The following is a 27,200-nucleotide window of genomic DNA, read 5'->3' on the forward strand; positions in this document are numbered from 1 at the left end:
TCATGATCTATTCAAGCCATTAGGTTCTCAATTGCCTAGGTTCAAGTCCCAACTCTGCAATGAACTTCGTAGCCCCTAGCAAGTATGTTTTCTTGCTACTAAATGAGTATGGCAGCAGTATGGTCTGCACATAAGATCAGTGTGAGGATTAAATCCAATGATCTGTGCTTCCACACTGAAGATAGAACCGAGTCCTCAGAAAAGGCTCACAATTGTTCCAAGCCATTTCCCTCTAGTTACCACACTGGGCTTAATGACACTTAGATGGACATGGTTTTTAAGTTATCAACTAGGAATACCTGGCAGTGACTATAGCACCTGCTGTATCACTTGACCTTCTTACATCCACATCTCCATTCAGAAATGCTCATTGGGTCACTGTGCTGTGCCATGGACCATGTGGGGTGCTGGGGCTGAGGGGGAACAATCTCTGTCCTTAGTGAGTTTAAGCATTAGAAGATGGAGAAACACACCAGTAGACACTGAGATATGCTGCAAAGGTACGACTGTAAAGAGCTCTGGTCTTGCCTAGACCCAAGCGAAAGACAGTTTCTTAATGATAGCTGCATATCATTTGACACAGCTTGAGAACACTTGGAGTTGCAGATGCACATAGCAAAAAGATCAATGTAGGAGTACAAAGCCCAGATTCTCCATTCTAAGTTCTCCATCTTGTGATAAAGTTTGGCAATATTCTCAATGTCAGAGCCTCATGCACAGAATGTATATGAGCATACATTTTGAATTGGGGTTGAGAATGTGCTACCCCTGCATCAGGACTAAGACATCCTGGCCCAAGCTGTTCTACAGCACCATTGAATCTTCAAGGCCAAAGGAGCATGTTGATACAGAGCTTCCCTGGCCCTTGGACTTCACTCAAGGGACCAATAAACCCAAACAACTCTGAGCCCACTTGAAGAGCACACACAAGTCTCTACCCTGGATCCAATCTCAAGAGGGTAGACGCACACCTGGCCAGCCTACCTCTGCTGGAGGACAGGCAAGCAACATCTGCTTGCAAGATAGGAGTGAATGTTCAGGAGTGTGGCTTGGGTGTCAACCCAGGCTCTCCTAGAGTCCCAGATAGGGATATGGAGGCTGGGGAAAGGCAGGCCACCTGGAAGAGCAGTGCTCTCAAGGTGTCAATAAATTCTAAGTTGGACCTGCCCTCCAGGACCTGGTACACATGTCAAAGTAGGTGGATGATGTTCACTCTACCTTATAAATGGTTCACATGATTCATAACTTACAGAGGCATAGAAATTAGGAATTTCCCAGAGGGATTCCCATTTACCTTTACAAAAATCATTCATTATTGTTATTTAATTTTGTATCTTCAGGGTCTCCATCTGTGCATACCCCACGCAAGTCTGAGCAGTTAATGTGTCCACCTACCTTCTCTCCAGGAGTGACTGAGACCCTCCAGACACAGTGGGAGTAAGAAGGGTAGCCATTTGGGAAACCAGGTGCTGAAAAATTTCCTGTTGTGTCTTGCAGGGTCTCTCCACATGCTACACAAATAAAAGAACAACTGTGATACCGGCACATACACTTGATCCCTTCCTGACCTGCCCCGCCCCTGCCCCTGGCCCTGTGCTGCTGGGTCAACCTTAGAATGGCTGGTGAGAAGCGAGCCACGCAGGTGGATGCTTTTCTGGCTAGCACAAGTGAAAGTAACATCAACACTCCCAGGTTCTGCAGAAGTCTTGGATCTCAAAGCCTGGGCTGGGTTTGGAGCTCAGCTCATGGCTGGTTCTGTGACATGTGCTAGGTGTTAGTCTGCTTCTCTGAGAAACAGGTAGAGCCAACTAAGGGCCTAGAGGGTGAGTGGAGTCATCTGCATTGGACAATGCAGATATGCTCAATTCAGCCTTTATGATTACTAATAACAACAGCGACTGATCACAGTAAGAACACTGAAGGCAGGTCAGTGAGGAAAAACCAAAGCAAAGCAAATCAAACCATGTTGAAATTCCTTCCTTCCCTCCCTCCTTCCTTTCTTTCTTTCTTTCTTCCTTCCTTCCTTCCTTCCTTCCTTCCTTCCTTCCTTCCTTCCTTCCTTCCTTCCTTCCTTCCTCCCTCCCTCCCTCCCTCTCTCCTTCCTTCCTCCCTCCCTCCCTCTCTCCTTCCTTCCTTCCTTCCTTCCTTCCTTCCTTCCTTCCTTCCTTCCTTCCTTCCTTCCTTCCTTCCTCCCTCCCTCCCTCTCTCCTTCCTTGCTCCCTCCCTCCCTCTCTCCTTCCTTCCTTCCTTCCTTCCTTCCTTCCTCCCTCCCTCCCTCTCTCCTTCCTTCCTCCCTCCCTCCCTCTCTCCTTCCTTCCTCCCTCCCTCCCTCTCTCCTTCCTTCCTTCCTTCCTTCCTTCCTTCCTTCCTTCCTTCCTTCCTTCCTTCCTTCCTTCCTTCCTTCCTTCCCAGCCCACTGGTCCTTCTCTTACTTCTTTTTGTGCCAGTACTGGAACTTGAACTCAGGTCTGGCCACTGTCAGGACTCAGGCACATTAACTTTTTCATTTAAAACTGGCTGGCCCTCTACCATTTGAACCACATCACCACTTCCAGCTTTTTTGGTGGATAATTGGAGGTAAGAGTCTCATAGGCTTTCTTGCCTGGAGTGGCTTTGAACTACAATCCTCAGATCTCAGCCTACTGAGTAGCTAGGATTACAGGCTTGAGCTACCAACAGGCAGCCTAAGTCTCATTTCAGCTGCTGATTTGAATCTTTACTCCCCCACCCACTGTGGGGAAAATTTTTTCTGAAAGAACTACCAGTCAAGAAAACAAAGACAAAGGCAGAAGCCAGGAAGCTAGAATATTCCATAGTATGATATTCCGCCTTTGCATATTCGAAGGTTACCTATGATAGGCCTTAAGCATAGAAAACGTGTGGGAATATCTACTCCTCATTTATCTTTAAAAAACAAAACAAAAAGATACAAACAAAAAGTAACTCTCCTGGCTCTCCTTTCACTTTCAAATAAACTTAATTCTGCTTACCTGAAAAGTAAGAATAAAAAAGGATAGCTAAACAATGGAAGGGTGACAATGATCAAGATGCTTGTATTTATAACCTGACTCATGGAGTTGAAATCCCTTTACACAACCACTTAATTTTTAAAAGGAGGGGAGGGGAAATACCTGTACTTTTGGGAGTTACAGGTTTCATATTTCCTTGAGCCCTAGGGCTTCAGATTCTAAGACAAAGACAAAGAAAGGGTGCTACCCCTCCTCTAATGGGGCCCTCCCCAAAGTGTGGGGAACAAGCATCCTTAAGCATCTCCTCCTATGTGGGCTTCTACCTCGGAGTGCCAAGGGCCCTATAGCTTTCAGTTCCTTCTTGAGACTACTTGCAGCTTGGCAGCCTTTGGAGCTGAATGAGGGGGTATGTGGAGAGCTGCCCATCACTGGCCTCAGGAAATCCTGGATCTCAGGGCTTCAGTATCACATTACCCAACAACTGCCAGGCTTCATGAGGATTACTCCTGCAGTCAACACCCCCGAGGGCTCCGTGGAAATTATTTTAGAATAATCATCAACATTCTACAAGAACAGATACATTACTGTGTGGCTCCGTGGTATTTACCAGCTGCCGCGGACCCTTCTGGGAAATAAGCAGCGTATACATTAAAACTAAATAAATACTATGGCATTTCCCAGGGAATGCTATAAGGTTTCCCTTTAAATTCAGCAAGGTTACATGATATGTTTGTCCTGTATTCCAGCCCTAATGTACCCTGATGACTAATAGCTGGGTGGACATAGTTGCTAGTTCCATGAGGATGCACGCTCCACGGAGTACTTTGTAAGCTCCAGGGCTGTGCTGCTAGCAGCCCAGATTTTCTCTGAGGGTCTTCATTTCAAAATATTCCAGCCCATGATCAAACTGGAAAAGGCTAGTAGAGCTATTGATAATGGAACTTTCTTCTGTCCTTCCCAAACCCTGGAAGTGCTTTCTGACCCTTCAGTAGTAAAAACCAGCACTTGACAGCAGACTTGGAGCATTCACCCCCCAGAGAGTGGTGGCTACAAGATCGTGGAGAAGGCATGGGAACCAAAGGCAAAGACGGACAATTTGAAGGAAAGGGACTGCTGAACTGGTCCAGAGACAGGCCGGTGCTCCAACCCCAGGGTACAGTCCAGTCTTCAATGGCAGAATGCTAGTCACTGACCCTGAGACTATAGAGAACAATTCGTTTAAAGCACCAAAACTTCCTCTATCTGTAGCATCTGGGAACCTGACCCCTCTTCTTCCCAAAGTATTCCCCTCTTTCTTTGTCTTCCTGCCAGGTCTCACTTGGTTCTTTTCTTGCCAAACCCACATCCCCCTACAGAAAGGAAAGGAACTCATACCATGATGGATCACGTTGCTCTGAATGCCTGTGTTCAGCCTGCCTCCTCCCCCTGCACCCAGGGCTTTGCCAGAAAAGTCTGGAGCCTCCCACAAGTCTAGCTATGGGCTCTGAGACCTATTATTCTCCTAATCATTTTGGCTTTCTGCACTGTCTCGCACCTCCTAATGGGACACAAAACATCACAGCTGCCAAAGAGTAGTCCCTTTATGTCCCCCAAGTTATTTTCCCAGCAAAAGGGACTGTTTGCAAACAGTCTGAGATACGTTCCGTGAGATGCTAGTGCGTTGAGACTCTCATGGCCCACAGTTACCTGGGCATTTGTACAGCTTCCTCGCTTGTGCTATGTCTCCCTGACTGAGCCGAACCCGCTGGCCAATGGTTGGCCTGACGCCATTGTCATCTCGACGGGGGAGGATGGTGTCTAAGAAAACTCCCCTACAGGAAAAGAGAGAGAAAGAGAGAAAGAGAGAGAGAGAGGAAGAAAAGTCAAAGTTGCTGTGCTTGCTGGGAATTAGTCTTCATTTCCTTGCCTCTAACCCATCAGCATTCCTGCCCCGAACATGATGGGAGGGGGTTTCTTCCCCCGATAGCATCCCATTTCCTCAGCTGCCTCCTTGCTTCCCAATGGAAGGTGACCACCAAGTTGAAAACTATGCCCCAGCCCACTAGCCTGGAGGCTGCCTTCCCAATATGAACTAAGCTCTTCCACAAAGCCTCTGACAAGCACCAGCTCCTACCGCCAAGCTGCACAGTGCAGAGAGTGAGAGAGTGACACCCTGTGGAGTTGTGCTTTGAGCAATGCCTCAGCAAAAGCCCGGGGACTGGGCCAGTACAAGGCTCTGAGCAGATGGGTAGCAAGTCCATGTGGATGGTTGGTGAACCAAAGTGTGAGGGGGTCTTGTTGGCCAGAGGGCTGAGCTGATGGATAGTGAAATAAACGTAGAGAAGAAGTAGTCATTGAAAAGGTCTGGAGCTATAAAGGTCTCTATCAGGCCTGGCTCCACCACCTCGATGAGCTGGCAAGCCCCTTCCCTCACTGAGTCTTTCAGAGCTTGTCTACTTCTCTACACAATAAGAGCTGACTCTGGATGTTGTGGTGGCTCCACCTAGCCTTAATATCTTTATTTCCAAAACACAAGTGGACAGTGGGATGCCTGGCTGACCATTGGTGCTATCCATGCCTCCCTGTGTGGTCTGCTTCCTCCTGGCCTGGTCTGCTGACACCTTGGAGCCTTCTGCTCTACCAGCACACTACCTGGGCCTGACTTGGAAGCTAAGCCTTTCCACAAACCTGTTCCTTCTCCAAGAGTCACTCGATTTCTTTCTTGCACAACCAACCAATTTCTGGAAAGAACTGTGTCCATTGCTGTTTGATGCTCTCCTCTCATTCACTCCTTATCCCAACTGCAATCTGACTATGTCAATGATGGTCTCTACTTGCCTACCAAAGAGCACTTCTCAGTCTTGGCCTGTCCTCTTACAACCCTCGACCCTGTTACCCCGATCATCTCCTTACTCTCTTTTCCTGGTTCTGAGGGCACTGCCCTGTCTCTTTGAGCTGAGAGACAGGAATCACTTGTGCTTAGATGATGTTTCTTGGGTTTCTGCCCCTCCCGGTGTTCTCTCTCCATGCTCTACCCATCACTATGGGTTTTAATCATCACCTATGGGCCCATAGCAAATTCTGTTTCCAGTCCGGAACCCACTGCTATATCTCCTGATGCTCAAGCTATCCTAGAGACTTGATATCCAACATCAAATCTGGCTTGCAACAAAATTTGTTTCATTCTTCTCATCCCCTAACCCTTGTCTCCTGTGGCTGAATCTGAAAGGCCTTCCAACTCCCTTCTCTTTCTCATACTCTCTTCTTGGATCTAGGAGTCAGGTCCTGCCTACTGTATCATCTAGGCATTCCGTGTGTGTGTGTGTGTGTGTGTGTGTGTGTGTGTGTGTGTGTGTGTGTGTGTGTGTGTGTGTGTGTGTGTGTGTGTGTGTGTGTGTGTGTGTGTGTGTGTGTGTGTGTGTGTGTGTGTGTACACTGGGGCTTGAACTCAGAGAGCATTCTACCACTTGAGCTACAGCTCCACTTCCAGCTTTTACTTTTTGTCCCATGGGTTTTCCTACCTGGGCTGGCTTCAAAACACAATGATCAGATTTCAGCCTCCTGAGTACCTAGGATTATAGACATGAGTCACTGGCACCCAGTTGTGCTATGCTTGTAATTGTTACCCTGAAAAGGAATTTTATACTACACACCTATGGATCACCACATTTTCTAAGCAGCCCAAGCTAACAGCAGGCCTGGGGTGAGGAGACCATGTTCCCTGTACCATTCTCAGGAATTTCCTGTGTGCCAGGCCCACAGTTGGGCACTTTATGTGTAATATAACACCCTGGGAGGCAAGTCCATCATAGATGCTGCAAGTGTCCTTTTTGTAAGTGAGAAAACAGAGCCAATAGGTCTGAAGTGACTGGCTTAGAAGACAGAGCAGTAACAGAGCGCCAGCCCTTGAACCCAGACAGGCCTGAAGCCTACCTTTGGGCATCTTGCTCCTTCCAACCAGTTTCCCACTGCTCAAGGATGTGCCTTGATGTGCATTAAATGACATCACTAAGAACACTGAAGGCATTGCAGCCAAAGCAGCAGATGTAGCATTGGCTCACACTCAAGTCTTTGGAGCTGGGGCATCCCAGCACATTCCTGAGCTGCTAGCAAGGAGCTGGGCTCTGAACTGTCTACAAGAGCCATCCCTAGGTACATTGATTCTAGAATGGACAGCTCCTGGCATTGACATTCTACTGCTAAGCTGAAAGTGAGCTGTTAGATGCTTGAGGAAATAAAACAGTCAGCTCTGAGTTCTCCAAACAAAGACACTCCTGTACTAGGGAACTGTCTCCTCATTGCCTGGATCTGTGCCCGACAAAACCTCCAAAGATGCCACTCTTCCTCAGCCTGGGTCTGACTAAGGGAAGGAGGGAGGAACTGCAGTAAACCAGAGGGAACAGAGTTGGAAGGAGACAGCTCCATTGTAAAGGGACATGGAGACGGGATCCCCAGCAGCAGGAAAAGCTTTGTCCACAGATGACCCTATGTTCTGCAGGCTTTTATTGGTTGTGCTTTTAGAAAAGCAAAGACATGGACGGCCCAGCCCAGAAGATATGTGACCAGAGTAATAACCTGGAGTCAAGGAACAGAAAGACTTTTGACAAAATGTCAGGAAAGTTCACCAGTAAGGATCCATAGACCGAAATAGCTTTCTAGCTCAAAGTATTAGAAAAAGAAAAAGAAGAATCTGCTGTTTGAATGAAGGCACCAGGTTTGGGCAGGAAGCAGTAGCAAGAGAAATCTACCTCAGGGGGAAGTGCTCTGCTTCTGGCTGCCCATCACACCCAACCTCTTCCTGGAGATTCTAGGTTCTTGGGAGGAGGAATGATTATTTCATGGGTTTGGCCCAAGGAGTTCCTCTGCTCAGTGCTGATAAAAATCATTCACTCTGACAACAGCCTTAGAAATGGTTATTATCTGGGGGCAAAGGGGATGAGATTATAAAATAGAGATATTGGAACAAAATAGATATTTAAAGAAAGACAAGAAAGGAAAATGCTGGCTTCTGGCTCTGAGTTCTAGGCCACAGTTGGCATATAGCAGACATAAACAAGGCTGTGCCCTTCTTCCAGTTTCTATGTACGACAGACTTAAAGAGGAGCCCCAGCGATGCAGAGAAAGAGGAACCCTATTACACTGCTGGTGGGAATGTACACTTATACAACCACTTTGGAAAGCAGTCTGCAGGGTCCTCAGAAAGCTAAATATTGACCTCCCTTATGACTTAGCCATACCACGTCTAGGCATCTATCCTGAACAACAGGAACCAGTGTACAAGGACACATGCACCTCCATGTTTATTGCAGCACTATTCACAATAGCTAGGATATGGAAACAACCCAGATGTCCCACCACAGATGAATGGATCCAAAATTTGTGATATCTAAACACAATGGAATATTATGCAGCCATTAGAAAGGACAAACTAATGGCATTCACAGAGAAATGGGTGGAAGCAGAAGAAATCATCTTGAGCGAGGTAAGCCAAGAGCAAAGAGACAAACGGCACATGGTCTCTCTGATAAGTGGATGTTAAATCTAAAATGTAAGGTGATACGACAAAGTTAACAAGGCTTAAGAAACAAAGGAATTCCACTCATCTGGTCGAATCACTACTAAATAACTCCCATGCTGCTGATCACATATCTGGTATATACGTGCACTCTGGAGGGAAACCAGGAGGACGACACAGAACTAGAGGGAATCAGGGAAAAACATACAACAGCAGGACCCATCAGCTGCACTGGACATTGATCAAAACGAACTAAGCAACTCAATGGCAGCGATGGAGGGGGAGAACGAGTGGGAAAGAAGGAACAGCTGATGCTATGCAAAACAAAAGAAATGGACATATCACCCAATGTGGAAGAAATAACTATCATAAAGTTTATAGAACTCATAAACGTTATAGACCACGATAAACAATTTGCCCCATGAAAGTTAGAATGTGTTTGTGACTTTAACTAAACATCACTATCCCACAATACTGTGAAATTTGGGAAATTATGTAATCACTTAATCACAATAAAGAGTTTGGGGGAAAAAAAGAGGGGCCCTAGTGAAGTGACCACCACATTTGTGGGTGAACAGAAAGACTAGCAATGAGAACAATAAAGATTCCTTCTCTCATCAGTACCACAGCTCTCCTAGGACCCTCTGAACTCACTCATTAATGTACAAACTTAACAAATATCTATTGAATACCTACTATGTGCCAGGCACCCTAGTGGGTGCTGAGGAATAGAAGAGAATGAGATAGTCTCTGTGCCCAGGGTTCTCAGTCTAGAGAAGGAGAGAACAATGCAGGAGATAAAAATTAATAGGTTAGTTGGGGCACTGGTGGTTCACATCTGTAATCCTACCTTCAGGAGGTTGGGATCTGAGGATCCTAGCCCAAAGCCAGACTAGGCAGGAAAGTCCGTAAGACTTATCTCTAATTTACTACCAAAAAGCCAGAAGTGGAGCTGTGGTTCAAGTGGAAGCAAAAAAAACCTCAAGGACAGCACCTAGGCCCTGAGTCCAAGCCCCAGGACCTGTGCGTGCATGCACACCACACACACACACACACATACACACACACACACACACACACACACACACACACACACACACACACACACACTTAACAAATTAACAATAATGAAGAAATAAATTATAAAGCAATCTGAAGAGTGATGACAGCTACAGAATAAGACCTAAGCTAGGGGCTGGGGGTTTAGCCCAGCGGAAGGGCGCCCGCCTGGCGCGCCCAAGGCCCTGGGTTCGGTTCTCAGCCCTGGTTTAAAAAAAAAAAAAAAAAAAGACCTAAGCTACTCAACTGGGCCAACTTGACATTCATTCTCTAACAAAATTAATACTTTGCTTCTATGTACCATCTTGAAGCTACTGGGAGAAGAAGTAATATTTGGCGATTCTCCATGGCATATCTTAAACTGGGGTAAGGGTGGGGGAGGTCAGCCAAGTCCCAACACTCACACATTTATTTCTGACATTTGTGGGGTGATCTCTCATCCTTCCCACTCCATTGCTTTTTCTGGGTCTTCCCCTACAAAGTCTCAGAGTCTGGAAGAGGGTGCCCTGCCAGCTTCTGGGTTCCTGTACAGCAATGAATAAGACCGTTTCTATCATCCTCTCTCCCGCTGCAACAGGAAGGCTAGAACTGGAAGATGCTCAGAGAACACCTGGTTCAGCCTTTAAATGGGGAGACTGAGGCTCATGAATGTGAGGAGAGACACTGTAGCCAATTACATAGCTAACTGCTCCTGGAGAACTGGGGCTGAGCCCAGCCATCCTACTCTGGCATCAGTGATTTCCATGTTTCACCAAGATGCCCCTTGATGCACTTCAGAAAGATCTAGGAGAAAAGTAAAGAATCCAGAGTGGGTGTGGCTGATAATACCAACTTGGACAAAACTCTTCTGTTAAGAGTCATGGGAATCGCCACTTGGCAGGAACTAATGTCAACACTGAACCAGCTTGTGGCTAGAGGAACAGCATCCTGAGAGAACTGGATGCTGAGATCTAACAATCCTACCACCCCATCAGTAGGATGCTTATGGTCACTCTCTACTCAAGAACAAAGGACCTTTGGAGACTAGTGTCCCTTTGGTTTCAGGGAGCTGATGTCTGGGCCAGTGGTTCACTTTAATCATTATGTACATGGAGACTCAAGCAACAGGGTATTTTTCTTTGCTGGGATTGTAGGAAGCACAGGGCAGGATTTGCTGCCAACCTCAAGAAAACACATATGAATTTATCACAGACTTACACAAAGCTTTCTGCTATTACTTTTCTCTCTCTTTCTCCCTAGTGTTTTCACCTGTTTTTCTTTTTTCCCTTGCTGTACTGGGTAGGTTCTGGAAATCACCTTATACCTCCTTAGGGAAATGATGAAATACACAAACAGCTAGTTTTTTGGTTTGGGTTTGGTTTTTGTTGTTGCTCTGATACTGGGGCTTGAACTGAGGGCCTTGTGCATTCCCTTGGCTTTTTCACTCATGATGGTGTTCTACTATGTGAGCCATACCTCTATTTTCAGCTTTTTGCTGGGTAGCTGGAAATAAAGAATATTATGGATTTAACTGCCCATTCTGGGCAGTTTGAACTGGGATCCTCAGATCTCAGCATCCTGAGTAGCTAAGTTTACTGATGTGAGTTGCCAGTACCTGACACTTTAAGAGGAGACTGGAAAGAAAGCCAAGCAAGGAAAAACATTTGCACTGTGTGCCTCCTTTAAGTAAGGGTGAGAAAACCTAAAAAAATGGGAACTAGTTGGGAAACATTTCTACACACTGAACATGCATGTGACCTAGAAGCAGGGGCAAAACAGTGAACACTAAATATCTGTACAGCACAGCACATCCTTCGAGCTCTCGAGAACAGATCCTGTTGGTACCAGCCTTAAATAGCTGGTTCTGACTATTTGGATAGGAACTATTATCACCTGTGACCTGCAGGCATACCATCCAGGACCTCTTTCTCAGTCTGATCCCAGCTACCTGCGCTCCCTTAAGCTTTTTCCTTTCCTTTTGGAATGAGTCAGTAATTTATATCTCTCCATCTCTGACAAGGCTTCTAATAAACCAACCCCCATCTAGGAGAATGGGAGGCCTCCCTGTTATACAAGGATGTGCTTTGAAGATGCCCCCACTCACTAGAAATTTTATACAAGCCCCAGGGCTATTGTCCCAGCCGACCTCTCCACAGTCTCCCCTTTCCAGTTTGCTGCTTGTGACATTAGGATATGATAGAACGCCAGCTTCACATTGGGATTCAATCTTATTAGCAGGAGCCTGATTAGATTATATTTCACTGCAGCCCAGAGGCCACTGTATTTCAAGGACAGACAGGCCAGCAGTACTAGGAGCATGCAGAGATCGGCTAGCTCTCAGCAGACCTCAGGAATCCAACCCAAGCCTACACAGGCACAATAAAACACAGATGGCCCAAGTGAAGGTTCCGACCTTGAGAAGGTATTCCGGGCGTAGTGCATGATGCTGTCGAAGTCGTACGTCTCACCCAGAGAGCTCACTTCCCCGGCTTCCATTTTTAAGAAATTATACTCCTGACCTGTGATACAATACTCTGTTAAAGCCTTTGAAAACCCAAGGCAGCACCTACAAAGAGTTAGAGGAGGGAGGAGGGCCCAAAAGAACTTCCTACAGCTCCTATAGCCAAACTGCTCAGACACCAGGGTCTGAGGGTCTTCTGGTATTTTGTTTCATTTTGTTTTTCAATAGATCAGAAATTCAAAACATAGGTGAGTCTTGTGTTCTCTCAGTCCTACTACCCAGCAGCTTTTCCTCAAATGCCCCTCAAAACTCTTCATTTCTGTTGGCATTCTGGTCAGCACTCTGCTTGTCTACAAATAAAACATTTTGTCAAAAACCAGGACGGGGCGGGGGGAGCTCAAGGGGCCCTGAGATCAATCCCCAGTACTAAAAAGGTAAAATCTGACTTTGCAATTTAGAGAAAGAAAAGAAAATGATTAGAGCTAAATTCAGTGGCAAATATTTCCCAGTTTAGATTCTCCAAAAGCAATCATATAACTCGAGTAGCTCTTTTCATGTTGAATATCTAGTTTTATACCAAGCGATCTAATATAAGATTTTATTTTACATTTAGACATGCTATCCGCCTTGGGGAAGAATACTACGAGGCAGAAAGGCTGCATTTATAGGGATTCATAACCACACTGCAGTTTCAAAAAGATGTGTTGCCAGAGTCAGCAAAAACGCCTCGTGAGAGATGCCAGGAGAATTCCTCTTTTGGGGAGCGCTGATCAGTTCTAGTGCTGCTATTGCATTCTGGCCAATTCTGTTCCATTCTGGAAATGGGACTGGGTTTCCTTGTCCTTTCCAACTCAGAAAATCATTATTTTGCCTCTGCTCTAACCTACAAGCTTTAGCTGGGAAGATGTCTTCCCAGGAAGGCCACAGGTAGACAGTGGCCATACTGGGACACACACCGGCAAAGTCAAGTTGCTGCCTCCAACATTTAACTAGCAGCTTTGGTCAGTTCCCAGCAGGCCCTCTCTTTCACCCCTTCATGTCCCTGTGGCTGTTGCCTTCAGACTCCATACAGTCCTCCTTACCTGGCTGGATGTTTTCTCTCATGATGGTGACATGTTGGTCTCTGTCGGGCCGGGTATGTTCATGCCAGAACCCAACCACATGGCCCAGCTCATGAGCCACAATGCCAAACTTGTCACAGTTTTTCCCAATGGATATGGCCTGTGGACCCCCTCCTCGGCGCCCAACATAAGAGCAACAGCTGGAAAATATAGAAGACTCAGGTCAGCAGGGCAGGGGATAGCCAGTGCAAGAAGCAAACCTTTTCACTCATCCTGCCCTCTGCGTAAAGTGTGTCAAAGAAATACAGCTCATCAGTAGTAGACGAGATCTCAGTGTGCAACATTCCACCCACTGCAGAAATTCCCTCCAAAAATGCACTGCAGTCTCTCTGGTGGTCACAGATGCTCTTGAAAATCAGAAGAAAGAAATGGCTGGACACTGGTGGCTCACACCTATAATCCTAACTCCTCAGGAGGTTGAGATCTAAGCCAGCTCAAGTAGAGAAATCCAAGAGACTCTCAGTTCCAACTATCAGTAAAAAGCTGGAATTGGAGGATAGCTCTAGTGGTAGAGCACCAGCCTTGAGAATAAAAGCAAATGGGAGTGTGAGGCTGTGAGTTCATGCCCCAGTACCATTACAAAAGGAGGAAGAGGAGAAGGAGGAGGAGGAAAGGGGAGGAGGAGGGAAGGGGAGGAGGAGGGAAGGGGAGGAGGAGACTAGGGAGGGAAGAAGGGAGGGAGGGAGAGAGGGAAGAAGGGAATGAGGGAGAGAAAGGGAGGGAAGGAGAGAGGGAGGAGGGGAGGGAAAGAGGGAGGGAGGGAGGGAGGGAGGAAGGAAGGAAATGAAGAAAGAAATAGCCTCCCTCCCTAGAATAAGACCACACCTAGAGTGCTGGGGTGAAGGGCTAGGACATCTCTAAGGACAAGAGACAGGTGGAATTTCTGTCTTCAGCAATGCCATAAATGTATAAAAAGATATTTGCTTTGAAATTTTGGTCAAGATAAAAAGTTGTATTTTCCCCATCATAAAAAAAAAATATATGCCGGGCGCTGGTGGCTCACGCCTGTAATCCTAGCTACTCAGGAGGCTGAGATCTGAGGATCGCGGTTCAAAGCCAGCCCGGGCAGGAAAGACCGCGAGACTCCTATCTCCAATAAACCACCAGAAAACCGGAAGTGGCACTGTAGCTCAAGTGGTAGAGCGCTCGCCTTGAGCTGAAGAGCTGAGGGACAGCGCCCAGGCCCAGAGTTCAAGCCCCACGACCGACCAAAAAAAAAAAAAAAAAATATATATATATATATATCAACCTGCCAAGCACTGGTGGCTCACACTTATAATCCTACTCAAGAGATTGAGATCTGAGGATCACAGTTAAAAACCAAACTAGGCAGAAAAGCCTATGAGGTTCTTATCTCCAATTAACCAGCAAACAAGCCAGAAGCCGAGATGTTGCTCAATTGGTAGAGTGCCAGCTTTGAGCAAAAATAGTCAAGCGAGAGCATGAGGTCCTAAGTTCCAGTCCCATTACAAGCACCAGAAGAAAAAGCAACCTATTTCATGAATAAAGAACAGCTTATCTATTTTGTGATCAGGTATCTTAGTAGAGTCTCTGGGTTTCTAATTATTTTTCAATTGATTTTCTAGGTTTCCTGGGCACATAGTCACATTAATTTTCAATAATGAAAACTTTGTCTTACTCCTGCCAATATTCATGTGTTTATTTCATTCTTCTGTCTAATTATAGTAGTGTTTCCAAAACAATATTAAATAACTGTGGTAACCACAAACATCTTTAACTTCTGATTCTAACAGAAATGCTTCTAGAATTAGCATCAACAAAGATGATATTGACTTTTGGTTTGAATATATATGAAAATACACTTATTTTAAAAATAATTCTCATCTATTCCTGTGCTACCTTGGTGACTTTTTTTAATAACAGAAAATACATGTTGAAGCACCAGATGCCCTTTTTTTGGTGTCTGTACTTGAACTCAGGGACTTGAGCTCTCTCTTAATGTTTATCTGCTCAAGGTTAGCACATTACCCCTTGATCCACACCCCCACTTCCAGCTTTTGGGGATGTCCTTAATGCCTACTAGAGGGACGAGGTCTATAAGCTTTTGTAAGTAGTTAAAAACTGCTATCAATCTGATAGACCTACAGAATTAAACTATAGTAATCATAGTCCAAACCCTCTAAAAGTATCTGCTTATATTTTTAGCCAGCTTGGTGCCGCCCTTCTTGAATTGACAGAAATGAACCAAATATCTCCCTGCCAATGTTTCTGTCCATATCCCCTTGAAATTCCTAGGTTTGTTTTATGATTTTGATGCCATGTTATTTGGTGCATAAATACTTCTGACAGTTACATTCTCACCATATCCTGTACGCTTTCTCATTATAAACTGTCCTGCTCTTTTCTGACCTTTAAAACAGAAGTAGGGCTGGCTGTATAGCAGTGATCAAGTGCTTGTATGGAATTTTCAAGGCCTTAGGTTCTGTCCCTAGCACTGCAAAAGCAGTTCAAAGTAAAAAAAAATGGAAACAAGGTTTCTTTTTTTGCTGTTTCTCTTTTCTTTTCTTTTTTGTCCTGTTTGTTCATTTATATGTCTTTGAGAATAAAAGGGGAGGCCCAGAAATGGAGGGACAAAGGGTGAACAAATATAGCAATGGTACTCACTGGACACTGTTGAAAATGACAGTTACAATTTGTGGGTAGGAACAGGATGCAAAACCCAAGAGAGAGCAAGGGAAGGGGGTGACCTTGTCCAAAAAGAAATGTACTCTTTACCTGACGTATGTAATTGTAATACCTTCACAACAACAATAAATTTTTAAATAAACAAAACAAAGATTCATCTGTAAATAAAATTATAACCTAGCATTGTTAGTACTTGCTTGTTTGCAGAATTTTGTGTGCATGTGTGTGTGTGTGTGTGTGTGTGTGTGTGTGTGTATTCTTTGGGGGGGAGCAACATTGAGTATTGAAATAAGGTCTTCACACTTGCTGGACAGGCACTGTGCTGCTTGAGTCATGCCTACCTCTCTTTTCCATTGGTTATTTTCGAGGTAGGATCTCACTTTATGCCCAAGCAGGTGTGGGCTACAATCTTCCTACTTGTGCTCCCTGTCCACTTTGTTGGGGATAATAGGTGTGCACTACTGCACATAGCCATTGTTCTCCTCCTGTAGCTGTGATAACATGCATGTGTCACCACACCCAGCCATTTACTGAGATAAAGTCTCTTGAACTTCTTTTGCCCTGAGCTGGCCTTGAACCATAATCACTCATCTCTGTCTAGAATCACAGGCTTGAGCCATTATTCCCAGCCTTCTGTGCATCGTTCTAGAAGGAGAAATGACCTCATCTGCCATCAGAACCTCAGTAGAGTCACTGATCTAAATCTCTCTCTGTATAAAGCACTGTCCTCTGCTGTTCTGGTGACAGGACTCTCTAGGAACAAATCTGTTTGGAGTCATGCTCCGACCAACCTGCTTTGCCATGGGGACTGTAATTTCACAGAGGGCAAAGAGCTTACGGCAATCCCGGGACTCCTATAGAGCACAGCTCACTGGAAATACATAGCATTAAAGAAACAATCCAAGACTCATTTGACCTCTGACCTGTTGCCTGGGACTCTGGTTAGGTGGCCTTACTTATGTGAACTTACCCACAGGTCCTGTAGCTGAACACAATAAAGCTTTCTTCATCCGTCCTCTCAATGAAGGTCACACAGGTGTGCTTCTCCCAGTGTCTCATTGCCTGCTTGAAAATGGCCCTTTGGCTCCCTGGAAGGAAGAACAAGTGTTGGTCACTTCACCCCTGGGGTCATACCATCCTCAGAGGCTAGGTCATAGCAGAGGAGACAAAGCTTGCTCCAATGGCTTTTGAAAACTTGCTAATTATAAGTGCATTAACTGCTTGCATTCAAAGTATTAAAAGTAAATAGATAACTTCTTTTGTGTGTGTGTGTGTCAGTCGTGGGGCTTGAACTCTAGGCTTGGGCGTTGTCCCTGCACTCTTCAGCTCAAGGTGAGCGCTCTTCAGCTCAAGGTGAGCGCTCTACCACTTGAGCCACAGTGCCACTTCCAATAGATACCTTCTTAGAAAACAAAAAGGTACTGGAAGAAACTCCCACAATGGTGCAGAAGATATGAGGGTAGTGTCACATTGTCCATCACAACATACACAGGATGGAGAATAACTTAGCTGTTTACTTTTTTCAGATACCTTAATACTTCCAGTCCAAACTGTTTCTAGCATACTTACCAAAATAGCAATTCTACTAATTACAGAATAAATAAAATCCTTACAAAAAACAAAATTCTAATATGTGTGTATATTAATAATTATGATAAAAAGTAATGTAAGTCTTTGGTCAAAAGAATACACCAGACTTGAAAAAACACCGTTAAGGTACTAAGATCAATTGCCCTAGTCATTACCCTACATGCCAATCTTTGGGTGTGTATTTTTCTCTGCAAGCATATTTTGGGACTCTTAGAGAGCTGGGTCCATTCTTAGCCATCTTAAGGCACCACCTGATTAAGGTTCTGGCACTAGGAAGCCATAAGCAAAGATGAATGACCAGCTTGGGCAGGTCCCAGAACTCCCAAGCTCCAGGCACCTCTCTCTGTCTACATAGTTCTAGGTCTGACTTATTTATCTGTGGTTCTCAGTGGTTGTGGGGAGTCATTAGGACATCAGCCTTCCTCAATCCCCTTTCACAGTGGAGGCACAGGGCCATAGGGAAGTGAAGACTCGCAAAGGGCACAGAGAAGTTGGGAAATTGGATGGTATGCCTATTTATCCCAGCATTCAACCAGCATAGTCCTAGCTGCAGGCCTGGAGTGGGTAGATGTGTGAGGGCTTGGCTGTGCCAGGCCCTGCCCAAAGTGCTGGACATAGAGAAGAGAAAGTGGATGGGAAGGGGAAGATCCTTGCTCCTACAGAGCTTGGGCAGAGACAAAAGTAAAAGAAATTCAAGTGATTTTAGGCTCATGGTAAGTGCTGTAGAAGTTATAAATGATGCTGGGAAAGAAGTCCTCAAAACAGCTCTATAAAGTAGAAAACATACACATCCATTACCCCCCCCCCCATTCAAAGTACAGGGATCAGGGAACAAAGAAGTTAAGTCATTTGCCAGGGTGGAGCTAGAATTGGGATCTGGGGAGTCAGGCTACTGATGCCCTCTGGTTACTGCGTGGCGCACTGTTCAGGTAGATGGTGGTAAGAGGGCAGTCAGCCTAGGGTGCCTCGTTGGGCAGAGGATGGCAAGCCATCCCATGCAGCTGTTCCGTTCACAGTCCTCACCTACTCACTGTGTAAACCTGTCTGTCCTCCAAGATCTAGTTTATAAATATACAACTAACACATCCAGGCTTGTATGCAAATGTACATAAATGTATTAACCAAAATATGGTATGTGCAGGGGAGAATTCAGATGATGTAACTCCTTAGAAAAATGAACTCACAGTCCATCAAAGTGAATACCAAGAAGCTGGTGCCTGAAATGTGACAGTGTGGGGGTCAAGGGAGGAGGCAGCTGAATGAAGAGAGGAAAGGGGCGTAATACAATCATCATATTCACTGTAAATCCAATGAAACTAGGAAAATTGAATGGGGAAGTTAGGTTGGGAGGGGTGGGGAAATGATAAAGGATACATTGTATTTATAAACTGACATGTTGAATGGTAACCCTTTTGTATAACTACTTAAAAATTATATATATATATATATATATATATATATATATATATATATATATATATTGTTTTTTACCAGTACTGGGGCTTGAATTCTGGACCTGGGCACTGTCCCTGAACTCTTTTTTTTCAAGGCTAGCACTCTACTACGTGAGCCACAGCTCCAGTTCTGGCTTTTTCTGTGATGAACTGAAGATAAGAGTCTCATGGACTTTCCTGACCAAGCTGGCTTAGAACCGTGATCCTCAGATCTCAGTCTCCTGAGTAGCTAGGATTATAGGCATGAGCCACTGGTGCCCAGCTAAAAAAAAAATATATATATGTATATATATATATATACATATACATATATATATATATATTTTTTAAAGACCAGAAGAATAATATTCCTCACGAATGAAGCTTTACGAACAAGGTTTTTTGTTGTTAGTGTTGGTGGTGGTGGTCATGGGGCTTGAACTCTGGGCCTGCACACTATCCCTGAGCTCTTCAGCTCAAGGCAATTGCTCTACCACTTGAGCCACAGCACCACTTCTGGTTTTCTGGTGGTTAATTGGAGATAAGAGTTCCACAGACTTTCCTGTCAGAGCTAGCTTTGAACTGCAATCCTTAGATCTCAGCCTCCTGAGTAGCTAGGATTATAGGCGTGAGCCACCAGCACCCTGCCATTTTTCTTTCTCTCTCTCATTCTCTCACTCTTTTTTTCTTTTGTCGATTGTGGGGCCTGAACTCTGGGCCTGGGTGCTGTCCCTCAGCTCTTCAGGTCAAGGCTACCACTCTACCACTTGAGCCACAGCACCACTTCGGACTTTTTCTGCTTATGTGGTACTAAGGAATCGAACCCAGGGCCTCATGCATGCAAGGCAAACACTCTACTACTGAGCCACCTTCCCAGCGCCCCCCCCTCCCTTTTTTTTTTTTTTAAGGACATATCCTCAACAAGGACAGTACTTTCCCTGAATGTGATAGGCCAGGTCCCATGGGTATGAGGGATGTCCCAGCATCTACTCAGCCGCACCAAGTCTCTCCTACTTATACTCAGGAGTCCAAATATGCCTTTCTTAGGATACTGACCTGTGAAGTTCCCTCCAATAACATACGGAATGACCCCTCCAGGCCATATCCTCTCTGTCCTTGAGGTTGTGGCTCTGCGGACCCGGGCAGAGAAGGTCTTGATTGTCGCTTTGGAAGTGTCAGAGTTATGTAGAAGTATGGTTTCCTCCTTGTCATCTGCAAGACATTCAGGCACAGTTACTCTTTGCTCTACGAGTGCACTGACCACACTGTGTACAACTGCATTTGCTATGAATGTACAGAAGGGGGCGCTAAAACTTGAATCCTAAAGGGAGCATTTTACCTGTTTAGGGCTTTGAGTCACTACTGGATGGTAGTTTCTGGATAGTAATGAGAAAGTGTAACAAGTGTACCTGCCTCTGATGGATCTGGTTTCTGTGAGATTTTGAAACAGTCCCCTGGGGTCACAGAATCAAGTGGGCCCAGATAATTTTAAGCCATGGGGTGGGGGTGGTGGATAGAGGTTGGGGTGAAATTTCTTCTCAGAGCCAAAAGCATTTAGAAGAGCAAACTGAGACTGCCAATTTTGTCAGTTCCAAAATAATTTAGTCAGGATATTGGAAGAAAGAAAGAAATTCTTAGAAAGATGAACCTTGTGGAAAGCAGGGCCTCATAAAATCTCCCAGCACTTCACAGTCTCTTGGAATATCTGGCCCTTTAAGAGTGGAATGGAGCTGGTTGTGTGTGTGGTGCATAACTTCATAATTGTACTCCTAGCGCTTCAGCGGCTGAGGCAGAAGAATCTTGAGTTCAAGGCCAACCTGGGCAATACAGCTACCATGGAGTCACAGTCCTCAACCTTTAAGAAAACATTTTCATGGATATTTTATACCAGCTATGTATCACCAGCTAGGAAGGATATCCAGAGTTAAAAGAGAGAAATCTGGAATCCAGGTGTGGTGAAATCACACAGAAGCTTAATGTTTTGAGTCCAAGTGGTAGGCTTCTGAAAAATAGCTTTTAAAATTATTTTCATGGGTTTACTTCATTAGCTTTATTTATCTAGCTACTTACTTCTCTTTTTATTCTTATGATTTCTTTATATCTTTTTTCCTTTTGTTAAAAACTGAGGTGTGATTTATAATCATAATATTTATCTTTACATAGGATTCAATTCAGTGGTTTCTAGACTATTCGCAGAGATGTGCAACTATCTAGTTGGTGCAGGCCTGGGACAGTAAAGCCACTTCCTTATTGTCAGTGTGTTCATCATTCAAAAAAGAGCACCTACAGCCATGAACAACCACTCCCTGTTTCTCCCTTCAGGACCTGGAAACCAGTAACCTACTTTGGTCTGATGGATCTGTGTTTCTATTCTGGACATTCATATGAATGGAATTACACCACACATCCTGTGTCTGGATCCTTTCATTTGGCATCTTGTTCTTTTTTTTTCACGTTCATTCGTATTGTAACATGAATCAGTTCTTCATTCCACTTGACAGCTGAATAATATTCCATTATATGGACAGACCTCAACTGGTTGTTTCCTCCTTTATTTGGCTCCTATGAATAAAACTACTAAAAGCATTCATGTACATATTTTTTGGTGAGCATAAATTTTCAGTTTGGTTGGGTATGTTGCTAGGTCAAATGGTAAGTTTGTTTTGGGTAATTACCAGATTGTTTTCCACAGCAGTTTCCCTATTTCACAGCCTCACCAGAAATGCACTACAAGGTTCCTTGCCAATAGTTGTTATTGTCAAATTTTTATTATCATCTTCCTAATGGATGTGGAGTTGTCATTTTTATTTGCATTTCCCTTGTAACTAATGATGTTAAACATCACATCATGTTCTCTTTGGTCATCTGTGTATCTTCTTTGGAAAAATATTTCTTTAAATCCTTTGTCTACTCCTTATCCTCTTCTTTCTGGTTACAATTATTTTTTATATACTATGAAAATCAAACCTTAATCAGATACATAAGTCCCAAATACATTCTCTAGATGGTGTTTTCTTTTTACTTTCATAATAGCATCCTGTTATGTTATGGATCTTAAGTATTCCCCAAAGGTACACCTGTGTAAGCCTTGATCACTAGTCTGTGGCACTGTTTTCTAGTAGTTAGACTTCTCTAATGGGTAGAGCCAAGTAGAGGAAGTTAGGTCATTGGGCTGGTGTCCTTGCATTGAATATTGGGACTCTAGGCTATCCTCCTCTTTCCTTTTTGCCAGACTGGCCTTGAAATGTGATCTTCCTGATATCTTCTGAGATTAGAGGCACAAACCACAGACCCAGTTCTCCCTTTCTATTCTTTAGCATTGCCTTTAATTAATTAATTAATTTAATTTAATTTTATATTTTTTTCGGTTGTGGGGCTTGAACGCTGGGCTTGGGCGTTGTCCCTGCACTCTTCAGCTCAAGGTGAGCGCTCTATGGTTTGAGCCACAATGCCACTTCCAGTTTTCTAGTGGTTTATTGGAGATAAGAGTCTCATGCACTTTTCTGCCTGGGCTGGCTTTGAACTGTGATCCTCAGATCTCAGCCTCCTGAGTAGCTAGGATTACAGACGGTGCCCAGCTGCCTTTAATTTTTTAATGTTATACTTGGTCCAACAAAGTATAAAGAATTGGTGAAATGGAATATAGATGTGAAGAAAACAGAATCTCTCGTCTTCTAGTCTTATTTTGAGAAATACACAATTTCTCTCTCTCTTTCTCTCTCTCTCTCTCTCTCTCTCTCTCTCTCTCTCTCTCTCTCTCTCTCTCTCTCTCTCTCTCTCACACACACACACACACACACACAGAGTGAGACCAAAGGAGGATACTCTTAGGAGAGAAACAGAAAGGCATAATACCTAAGTGCATCTGATCATACAAAATAATATTTATCAAAATTAATTCCAGAAAATTAAAACAGGAGGTTCTTTTCTTTTTTGCTGTTTTTGTTTTCTTTCTCTTTTTGTTCTGCATGTTCATTTATGTCTCTGGGAGTAGAAGGGGAGGCACAGAAATGGAGGAACAAAGGATGAACAAATGCAGTAATGGTACTCCCTGGGCACTATGTTGAAAATGAACTATACTGGGCTGGGAATATGGCTTAGTGGCCGAGTGCTTATCTATCGTGGATGAGGCCCTAGGTTCAATTCCTTGGTATCACATAAATACACAAAAAATAAATAAAATCATTTTTAAAAAAGAAAATGAACTATATAATTTGTGGGTGAGATGGGAGGGGAAAACTGGGAGAGTGTGAGGGAAGGGATGACATTGTCCAAAAAGACATGTCCTCTCTACCTGACTTACATAACTGTAACCCCTCTATATCACCATTACAATAACACTTACATTTTTTTACAACGCTCAAAACTTGAAATTTTTATTTTGTATTGACTTCCTTTAAAATTTCTACTCTAGTCTTTTATTGTCAATGGTTTTGTTGAATGTTGATTCCCTTCAAATCCATCCATTTTCTTGCTCACTGTTACTTCCTGCTTTCCATTTCTCCTGTGTGGAAGTATATCTTCTCAGACTCGTCTATGATGGCAATAAATTCAGTCTACCTGTACCTGTCTTATCCTCCCTTTTCCAAAGCAATGCATGGAGGAATATGCAATATCTGTCAGTTTAGATTGACAGATACCTTTCTCTCAGCTCTTCAAAGATAGCATGCCTTCCCCACCCATTATGCCTTGTCACCTTCATCTTTGTCAACAAGAGATATCTTTTTATGATTATCTGTATATGCATTTATTTTACTTCTCATTTTGGGAGGCCAATCAGTACCATTCTTTCTTCTAGAAGTTCTACATCTTCCTTCAATTCTGGAAAAGTCTAATTCATCAATCAGATTATAGACCTCTTTCCAGTCTTTGTATGGGAGTCCTCTCACATTCTAGAATTGCTATTGATTATACATTTTGGATATTCATTCTAGAGCCTCCATGTTGCTTTGCCTCCCCCCTCCCCCACATTTTTATGTCTTTTCTCTCAGTGTTGAGATTTAGATGAATGATGTGCAAGGATTTTCTACTTCCCTTTTTTTCCCTCATTAACTGTATTCAATATATTATTTTTCTGATTTCAGTTTCAATGAATATAGTTATTAGTTGTTGAAATGCAGCTAGTGCTTTTTCCACAGTATCTCTTTTCCCCCATTATAATTTCAACTTCTTCCTTTGGCTCAAGACTCATTTCAGTCATATTCATTGTCATTCCACTGAGATACCATTTTTTCCAATTTATTGTGTCTGCCAGTTCTCCTCCAGGGACTAACTTTTGGGGTCCTAAGTTCATTTTTAGGCAAGTGCTGTGTGCTTTGGCTCATGGATGCAATTGTATTTTGTATGCTAATAAGGGTTGTGGGATTCTATGATTCCAGATCAATTTTGTGTTAGCTTCTCAGTCTGGAGTTTCCACATAGAGAAAGTATGATTTTACGTCTGCGTGTGGAAAAAGCTTTGGGATTGAGTGTATGGTAAAGGAGAGCTTGCCCTTACAGCCCGGGATGGATAGCAGCATCTTTTTCCTGTCCTCTGAGCATCTCCTTTGAAGGCATCTATTTCATGTGAGGTTTCAGTCTTTGCTTCGTGTTTCACATGGGATTAAAGCGCAGCTCCTGAACCTCCGTAGGCATTAAGATTACAGCTCCTGACCTCTTAAGTCACAATCCAATTTCAGTACCTGCCTGGATGCTCTATCACCTGACATTTACTTCTATGAGCTAACATTCCCTGTTCATTCCTAATCCTGGCCATTTACCCTCTTTCCTTTGACCTCAACTGTGTTTATAATTTAGAGCAGGGAAAGAATATTTCTACACGGCCCCCCCCCCACACACACCATTTCTATGCTTGCAGAAAGGGTTCCTACCAGTTCAGTTGGTTGGCGGATCTAGAAAGTTCGAATGTAATACACTTTTAAACCTGAAATTAATTGTTTTACTGCTGGAATTTCTAGAACAGAAGTCATACACTTGCAGTCTTGGGATCAACCCAACCCACAGATGTGTTTTGTTTGGCTTGGACACTTTTGGCTCACAGTATGTTTTTTTTTTTAATCTCACTCTAGAAGCCAAATTTTAAAAGTCAAGAGATTTCACGAACTAATTTAAATTTTCTTGATAAATGGTGAAAGTCAGCCCAGCTCCCACTATGGTACAACCCGCCAAAGTGAAGGGGCATCTGCTCCACATGGTCCCTGTTCTGCCATTTGTCAGACCCTCTCTCCCAGGTTTCACTGCTCCATCCAGCTCATTTGCTCATTTACATGCCCTTATGAATATTCTAATTTGTGATGCCAGCCCTAAAATCCATTGCCTTGGGATTTCAACTGTTCAAGTGGACTGAAATCTCCACGGGGGCAGGAACCACGGCCGGCTTGTCTAGCGCTGCGCTCCATACACGGCTCAGTGCCTGACGAGTGGTGCGCGCTCAATATTTTTGTAATTTGGATGAATGAATTAGAGAATGGACAAGCTATTCTAAAAATAAACAGCCCAACAGTCCAAACAATTCTGTGGCAGAAACCTCTCTAAAATGTTGGCAGCAACGAAAGCCTTAATGTTTACATCCTGAGAATTGTGTCTTAAGTAATCACAGGCAGAGATGTAGCAAGTGGAAGTTTGTTATTCATTTCCCATATGGTTTTCAACAAGTCTCTTAATTTTCCTCTGCTGCCAATTCTCCTTTGGAGAATGGGCAAAAATACTTCTCTATTCGAGGGAATAACAGTAAGACATCCCATGTTGCTCCCAAAAGCTGTGCTATATATACATGTGACCTAGCATTGTAAGGGCTGCTTTTATGCAGCCGAGACAGCATGGGAAAATCTTAAGTGCACCTGGAAAGAGACTGGGGTGTAATTTCCAGAGATGGATTATTGAATGACAGCTTCCCCTTCGGTCCAGTGAGAAATTTAATTTGCCGAGGACTCAACACAGGAAGCATTTGCCGATTAAAAATATGTCTAAACAGATGTTCTGCTTAGCCTGGAAGAAGGATCTTAATGCAACTGTCATTATTGGATTTTCTTGGATTACTACTATCTGGAATTGGAGTCCAAATAGAAGGATGTAATTATTTATTATGGCCAAGAGTCTTGCATTTGAAGAGGAGCTCAGGGGCGTCTGAAAGGATTTACCACGCTAGGGGTAGAGTGGAAGGATAGAACACATTTAAATTCCCTGGCTCTGAGGATGGACCCTGTCTTCCATGAAGGAGCAGAGCAGCCATTGCTATCCAACGTTCCATTTCCAGCTGAAGGCACAGACGTGTCATAAACAGAACCAGGCCTGACCCAGCCCTCTCAAGCGAGGAACTGCAATTTTTAGATTAGGCAACTGTTCATTCCCGCACCGGAAGGAAATACTGTGACTGTGCAGCCATCTGTAAAATCCTCACCCTTGAGTGATGGGAAAATGTGCACCTTGCCTGCCACAATCCTGAAGGACTAAAGAACAGCGCCTTAGTGAAAGGAAGAACTATAGATTATTCTCCACAATGGCTTTTAAATCTGGCTGCACATTAAAATTAAAGTGGGAACTGGGAGCCACTGGCTCATGCTTCTAATCCTAGCTACTTAGGAAGCTGAGTTCTAGGATCTCGGTTCAAAGCCATCCTGGGCAAGAAAGTCCATGACATTTTTATCTCCAGGTAGCCACCCAAAAAGCCATTAGTGAAGCTGTGGCTCAAGTAATAAAGGGCCAGCCTTGAGCAAAAAGTTAAGGAATTGCACCTAGGCTCAAGTTCAAGCCCCAGTAATAGTACTAAAAAAAAAAAAAAAAGAATCAAATTGGGGAGCTTTAGAAAAAAGTCCTGGTCACTAGTGGCTCATGCCTGTAATCCTGGCTACTCAGGAGGCTGAGATCTGAGGATCCCAGTTAGAATCCAGCCCAGATAGGAAAGTCTGTCAGACTCATCTCCAATTAATCACAGAAAAAGCTCAAAGTGGTGCTATGGCTCAAGTGGTAGAGTGCTAACCTTGAACACAAAGGAGCTCAGGGATTGCATCCCAGCCCAGAGTTTGAGCCCCAGGACTGGCAAAAAAAGTCTTGGTTTCTTCCCCTTGTCCAGAGATTATGCCCCAACTGCATAGAGTAGAGTTTGGCAGCTGCAGTTTTTAAAGCTTACCGTCAATGACAAAACTTGGTGATGTTGAGGAGCAAGTGATACAGATGAAAGGTTAAAATGAAGGGGTTAGGGACAGGGGAATTTAAGCTTAAGCTACCTGTGTAGCTTTGGACAAACCACTTGGGCCTCGGAGCCTGACTTCCTGCTGCATGGCTGTGAGAGGAACACTATATCTGGCAATGAAAGCAAATGCTCAGGGTAAGGAAGCTCAGGGTAAGGCTGCTGGAGAGCAGCAGTTAGCACCATGAAGGTCTGTTCTCAGGACAGATTAAAACAAGGGGCTCAAGTGAGTGGTTATACCCAAATAACTGCCACCAGTAA

General features: G+C 44.0%; 1 protein-coding gene across 1 annotated transcript in view; it reads right to left on the reverse strand.

Moving 5' to 3' along the window:
* Window positions 1-27,200, reverse strand: part of LOC138830113 (tolloid-like protein 2) — a 110,509-nt gene that overhangs the window by 30,688 nt on the left and 52,621 nt on the right. Inside the window, exons 4-9 of the mRNA XM_070026513.1 lie at window positions 19,809-19,964; window positions 16,700-16,817; window positions 13,045-13,223; window positions 11,915-12,020; window positions 4,656-4,780; window positions 1,396-1,511 (exon numbers count right to left, since the gene is read on the reverse strand). Of these exons, the coding sequence (XP_069882614.1) occupies window positions 1,396-1,511; window positions 4,656-4,780; window positions 11,915-12,020; window positions 13,045-13,223; window positions 16,700-16,817; window positions 19,809-19,964 (800 nt within the window). The remainder of the gene's footprint in view (window positions 1-1,395; window positions 1,512-4,655; window positions 4,781-11,914; window positions 12,021-13,044; window positions 13,224-16,699; window positions 16,818-19,808; window positions 19,965-27,200) is intronic.

Source organism: Dipodomys merriami, unplaced genomic scaffold, assembly GCF_024711535.1.
Source record: "Dipodomys merriami isolate MVZ:Mamm:240054 unplaced genomic scaffold, mDipMer1.0.p SCAF_184, whole genome shotgun sequence".
NCBI lineage: Eukaryota > Metazoa > Chordata > Mammalia > Rodentia > Heteromyidae > Dipodomys > Dipodomys merriami.